The following is a 6,590-nucleotide window of genomic DNA, read 5'->3' as shown; positions in this document are numbered from 1 at the left end:
TATATAAATATATATATTATTTTTTTATTTTAAAGAGCCTACTTTAGTAATTGAATCAGAGGGCGCGGGGTGTGCTGGCTTGTGTTTCAGATACACTTTGTGCTGTCGGATGAACCAGTGCCCTTTTTGTCTCCGGGGAGAGCGTGCTGGTGGCACCCACTGGTGTCCCCATGGGGACAGGGAGCCCCCACGCCAAGCAGCTTTGGGGAGGGGATGGAGACCAGTCCACTGCGCTGCAGGCCAGTGGCGTGGGCAAACTCGAGGCTTCTAATGACAAAATGAACCAAGAGGAATCCTACTGCTGTGTATTCCCACTGTGAGGCAGGAGGGACGGGGTTCCTCACTATCCCGCTGCAGGGCTGGAGCAGAGTCTGGGTTCCCTCCAGCCTCAGGGGTGAGAGCTTTATTTTGGTTTTGTTTTCATGCATTAGGTGCATTGGGTTGCAGGTACCACCTTTGGAAACATGTTGCTTAGCCCAGAGCCCGTGTGCGGGAGAGTCGGGATTTTGTGACGGGAGAAGGACCCTGACAGCTTTCTCCTCCTGTTCCCTTCGCCATGGCAGAAATTTGTACTAACTTGACAGCTTTTTTTCATACAGAACAGGGCTGCTTTTCTATCTACCATCACACGTGTACTTACACACCTTCAGCGGCTTCACAGCCTCTGAAGGTCCTCAACTTGTTTACTGTGGGGGACTGATGCCCCTCTCTCCCCCTTCCCTGAATATTTCAGTGTTAAGGGCGGTGCAAAACACAACCGCGCGCTTCGACTGCGAGCTGGGGCTGGAGGGATCCCTGCAGGCAGAGCCGGGCGGGGTCTGTCTCCTCTCCTGCCCCCTTCCCCATCGATAAGTTCTCATTTCGTTCCTGGTGTGTATTCAAATCGCTGCGAGGGGTTGTGCTCTACCTGCTCAGGAGCTGAATTACCTCTGACCTGCGGAGAGGGGCAGCCCCTCTTTGGTGTCGATGTTGTAGTGTGAGACCACACGGATCAGTAAAGGTAGTCTTTGTTTCCTTCTCCCCTCCCCGGTAATTTCTGATTAGGTGAATGCACTCGGTGTGCCCAGCTGGAAAAGCGTTTTCCCAGTGGTGAGAGGGTGGCTAGAGGAGTTTAGTGTAAAACCTGCTGTAGCTGTGTCTGGCGCAGCCCCTTGCGCTGGTGTGGGTGATGTCACGGACTGTAAGGATAGGTAATGTCCATGAGCTGTAATGGCATGATGTATCTTTACCAATGATGTCATACTTCACACTAAATGTTTAAAAAAAAAAAAAAAAAAAAAAAAAAAAAAAAACAACCTTACCTGAAATTTTGTTTATTCTGCACCAACAGGTCTTCAAAATTTATCCAAATTTTATTATTTTATCAGGAAAAAAAAATAAATTTGTGTAGATCGAATACGTTAAGACAGACAATAAGTGATGTAAATTGTTGAATAAAAATTTTAAAGTTTGTGGGTGTCAGTGTGACTTTCTTTTTTGCGTTTTCAAGGAGCAGCCTGGGTTTGGATCCTAAAGGCCTGGCAGTGCTGGCCATAGAGCCCATGAGCTGTGTGTACTCAGGTGGGATGGATCCAGTTGTCCTTTACTTTGTCAGGGGAAGGAGAGGGCTGGGAGGGAAATGAACAAGGGTTTCTGTGCAGCAGTGAGTGTCTGAACCTCCCTCAGTTTGAGCCCCACCTCACTTCAGCCCAGCTTAAAATAAGTAGGAAAGACTCTGGTCCCTGCTCCTGTGATGGGGATGTGCAACCTCAGTCCCAAACACACACCAGCAAACACACAGCAAGCTGATTTATCTTTTTCTTTCAGTCACATTTATTGGCAATTGTGGCAGTCGGTACCGTTTTGGGAGTGTTGTTCCATAAGCAGTGGCAGTACGAGAGGGGGTGGTTATTTCGGGAGGGGAGTATTAGCACCAAGAGGGAGCTGGTGAGCTTTCGAAACCTTGCAGAGATGTACTGGGAAGTGAGGAGCTACTGCTGGACACGCCTGATGGATTGGATCTGGGAGGTCTGGGCGTGTGAACCCCACTCTCTCCAGTGCTTGTAGTCTCCACCGTGGTGGTCAAACTCCAGGACGTACTGGTAGCCACGGTACCCGGGATACTGGTAGCACACCCAGCTGGAAGAAAAGGACAAAGAGGTAAGCAGGGGGGTTACAGGGTGTCCCCTTCCCACCGTGGTGGCACAGTGACGGCAGCTTGTCCCTGCTGCTCCTGTCACTTACGCGCCACACTGGATCTTCATGGAGCCCACTTCGTTGTTGGCCCAGCCCATGGCCTGCAGCGAGGGGTAGTCATCAGCAATCTCCCACTGGCGGCCGATGAAGTTGTCTTTCTCAAAAATGGTGATCTTGGATTCTTTGTGATTCTGTGGGGGAGAGCAGGGGGTGAGGGGGAGGTGGTGCTCTCTCCCCAGCGTGGGTGGGAATGGCAGGGCTGTCACTCCTTATGGCATTATTCAGAGGGTTCCTGGAGAGGGAGGTGTTCAGACCCTGGTTGGTTGGAGTTTTCTGGATGGCTGGGAGGTGTCAGCTATAACACAGCTACTGTCTCAGGCTGACTGTCCCCTAACTCTGGTCATGTACAGCTTGCCCAGAAACTCCCTCCAAAGCTTTAAAAAACAGGACAGAAAGAGCAAACCCTCCTGGGACTGGTGGGGGAAGCACTGAGTTTGCCCCTGTGTTTTCCCTTCCTAACCTCCCTGGCATGGCCTGGGCCATTGTCAGGGGCTCAGAGCTCGGTGGGACACTCACAGCGGAGCAGACGGGGCGGAAGGACATCAGGCGCTCGATGTGGTAGGCGTTGCTGCCGCTCCAGGCGTCCCAGCGCGGGTACTCTCCCCTCTCCAGGATGAACTGCTGCCCGCAGAAGCCGGTGTGCTCATAACCCACCCAGCTGCAAAAACAGAGCCAGGGCTGCCAGGGCTTCCTGCAGCAGCTCGGGGCATCCTGCTGGGAGCTGGCATTAGGGGCAGGATGTAGGTGCAAGCGGGAGGTTGGGGTCTGGCCTCTGCCCACAGGTTGGGAGGAGAGGAAGCGGTTCTGGATGTGGGCAGAGAACCCAGGGAGGGTGAAACTGCATCTGGTGCTGCAGAGGCACCCACAGGGCATCCCTGGCTGCAGTGCGAGGTGGGGGGATCCAGGGGTCCATCTTGCACAGGCGGCTCTTCCCCCTGGCTGCTCTATCATTTATGCAGACCGCTTCAGGATGCCCCAGCTGCCCTTCCTCCCAAAGGCCTCATTTCTTACTTGTTTCCCAATTACAATCTGACACTGCTGGAAAGACCTGAATTCCTGATGCCCACAGCAGGCAGGGCCCATCTGGCTCTGAGCAGAGAGCAGGGACCTATGGCCTTTCCCCTTTCTGCCTTCCCCTCTTGCTGAAAACAAACAAGGAGAGGTGAGTGGGATGCCTCCACCCTGCAGGACACATTTTGCAAGCCCTGGTGCTGCCCACACAGCACCCGCCTGTCCCAAGGGTGGGGATGTCCCTTAAGGAGACTGGGGACAGAGCCACAGGCAGAGCAGGGAGACAGAGCCTGGGCTGGGGGTTGGAAGGTGAGAGGCACGGGCTGTGCAGTGCATGGATCCCCTGCTGATGGGGTACAAAGGGTGCTGAGGGGGTCGAGGGTTTCCTACCACTGACCCAAACTAAGCCCCAATGCCATGTCCTGCAGCCAGCCCGCCCTGTGCAAGGTGAACAGCCTGATTAGGAGCACGTCAACTGGAGCAGGGAGCTGATTACAGCGTGAGCACGCACGCTGCTGTAATCCCATTAGCATTACACGTCCTAAAGATAGCAGCACAAATCTGTCTGCTCTGCTCCCCGCCCCGGCGGGATGCGCACTCCGCCCCTCCGAGCTGCTCGGGAGGCGCCCTGCCTGTGCCAGGGAAGATTCCCGTGAGCACGGAGAAGCCCAGCTCTGCTCCCTGCCCCTCTCAGCACTGGAGAAGCTGCGGGAAGGTTCTGCCCTGGTCTAGGAAGCTGTGCAGGGGCAGGGAAAGCCCAGGGCAGAGCAGGGCTGGGCCCTGGGCAAGAGGTGGTTCTCTAGGGCTGGTGCTTCAGGACGGGGATCAGGCTAAGCCAGGCCACTCACTGAGCACTGCCCCTCTCTGCATCCTTGGGCAGCAGCCCTGCTCCAAACCTGACTGGTCCAGCCCTGCAGGAGGCTGTTTTGGGTGATGCCAAAGGTGCTGCCACTGACCCCAGGCCCTCTCTCTGTATCACTGCTGCCCAGGGCGGGCTGCCCTACCCTGGCAGGGTGGGATCCCCCATGCCTGGCTTCCCTTGGCTGTGGTGCTTGGCTCCAGCCAAGCAGAGCGGGACAGCTGGTCCCACTCCACGCTTGGGCACCCCTGTCCCTGCCTGGGAAAGCATCCCTGTCCCTGCCTCGGAAAGCACCCCCTCCACTGGCAGCCGGGTACTCACGCGCCACATTCCACCTTCAGGGAGCGGATGTTGTCGAAGCCACATTCCATGATGTTTGGACAGGCCGAAGTGAACTCCATCCTCTTGCCCTGGAAGTTTTCTTGGTCGTACACGGTGATCTGGAACGGAGAGCGAGCTGCCGAGTTGGAAACTGCCCAGCAGTGGCCCCAGGCAATTCAGCGCCTCTTGGAGACGGACGGAGGGTGGCTCCGTCAGGGAGAGAGCCAGCGGAGGCTGCAGCGGGCACCCTCTGGGCCGGGACACAGCCCCGCACGCCTCCGCGTCCCTGCACTGCTGGCCCCGCCACGCCCTGCCTTGGTGTCGGGGGAGCCGCAGGCTGGCCCCCGCTCCGCTCTCCTGCTCACCCCTGCGGAGATCAGTTCCCGGGGCAGCGCTGCCGTCCGGAGAGAGGAGCGGAGCCGTTCTGGGACGGGCGGGTGGCAGGGCTGTGGCTGGCGGTTCTCCCGGCCTCTGCTCCGAACGCTCTAGGGCAAAGAGGATTAACGGGGGAAAGGGCGAGGGGCACCTCCCTGGGGGGCTGCGGCTGATGCTTTCCTCTCCCGCGACAGCTCCAGGCTTCGACGGGATGCTCCTCACTTTGTGCACTGGATGCTCCTCACTTGTGCACGGGATGCTCCTCACTTGTGCACGTGTTTCTCCTCTCCCTCTCGGCTCCCTCCTACACCAGTGGCCCTGGGGCTATTGCCAGACCCCTTGGGGCTGCACCCCACTTTGCTGCACAGTACCCACTAGTCTGCATGGACAGGGGAGGGTGAACTACAGCCAGTGGCTTTTGGGGACTCTGTAATTGCCTGTCATGGGGTGGCTGGTAAGAGCAGGGCACAGCTTGCCCGGGGTGCTGTGAAGAGCCTCATGAAAAACACTCAGGAGGTATTTGAGTAGGAAGGAGGCACGTTCCCGTGGGCAGAGGACAGGGGTGCCTGTTTCCTGTGCTCATCCCTGCCTTTCTGCCCACTGTGCAACCTTCCTGGCCCCGGAGGATGGGCTTTGCCCTCCTCCCTGTTCCCTACCTGCACACATAAAGGTGAAATACAGGGACTGTGAGGACGTACCTTCCACGGGCCCATGGGAACAGGCAGAGGGTTTGTCTGAGCCATCTTTGCTGCTGCTGGATCGGTGTCTGGAGAAGGAAGGAAAAGCCATTTTTACTGCATCATGTCGCTGTGCATCCCCCCCTTGCGAGGCTGGGGACAGCTCTGTGCCTGCCACCCACGGTGTCTGTTCAAGGACAGCTGCCCCACTGCTGGGGTCAAACCACACCAGCCACAGGGAGACCCTCTTGCCAGCCCCAGGATGGGGAACTGGACACACTAGGGGGCTGTGGGACACATCCAAAGCAAGGTGTTCCCTCCTCACCACTGAGTGCCCCTTCCCTCCTCCCTGCCATGGCACGGAGCCTGCACTCCCACCAGGGCACAGCGCCCAATCCCCCTTTCTCCTTCCCCGAGGCCAGACCACTGCTAGGAAGAACAGCCCTGAGCCAGAGCAGGGGCCTTCAGTGGGCACGGGCTGCCCTGTGCCCGGCAGTGTCCAACAGACCCGCCTGGTCCCCTCTCCCTGCCCGCTGTCCCCTGGAAGGCACGGTGGGCTCCCAGGGACAGCCCTGGCTAATGGTGGGAGATGCCAACCATGCCGGTGGGTGCCGGCAGTGGGGTGCCCTGCTGTAGAGGGGCTCTCAGCCCCCTGGCTGCCAGCGGGGACGTGTGAGCCTGTCTTATGCCACGGAAAACAGCGACAGTCCCTCTGGGTGTCTTTTGCCACCAGGCAGGAGGAAGGGTGCCTGCCCAGCGGGCTGGCAGCAGAGGGGTGAGGTGGGAGAGGTGCGCATCGGTCCAGGACTCACCTAGCTCAGGCGGTTACTGCTGCTTCGCCCATGTAATGTTTGCCTACTTCAGCGGCTCAGCTTTTATAGGGTACTGCTGGCCGGGAACCGGTGCCAGCGTTTGCAGAGCCGTCAGCACAATGCTTGCTCTGGCATTGTCCTGCTGATCCCAGGAGATTTCAGCTGCTCATCCCCATGGTCTGAGCCACATTCTTAGGGAAAAAGAAAAAAAATTTGATAATTAAAAAAAAAAAAAAAATCGGGGCAGCTGTTTGCACAGATAATCTTGGGCACAAATGACTCAACGATTTGACCGCGCTG

The 6,590-nt window shown here is 57.3% G+C and overlaps 1 protein-coding gene across 1 annotated transcript; it reads right to left on the bottom strand.

The window, feature by feature from the left end:
* Window positions 1–1,795: 1,795 nt before the first annotated feature.
* On the bottom strand, window positions 1,796–6,322 carry CRYBA1 (crystallin beta A1). The gene is given in 7 exon segments (XM_030962678.1): window positions 1,796–2,118; window positions 2,224–2,366; window positions 2,752–2,893; window positions 4,427–4,545; window positions 5,500–5,567; window positions 6,291–6,303; window positions 6,305–6,322. Coding segments are annotated over 7 exon segments (651 nt in total). The 3' UTR covers window positions 1,796–1,970.
* Window positions 6,323–6,590: the final 268 nt, after the last annotated feature.

This window comes from Camarhynchus parvulus, chromosome 19, assembly GCF_901933205.1.
Source record: "Camarhynchus parvulus chromosome 19, STF_HiC, whole genome shotgun sequence".
Classification (NCBI taxonomy): Eukaryota; Metazoa; Chordata; class Aves; order Passeriformes; family Thraupidae; genus Camarhynchus; species Camarhynchus parvulus.
This window is presented reverse-complemented; position numbering and strand designations above follow the sequence as displayed.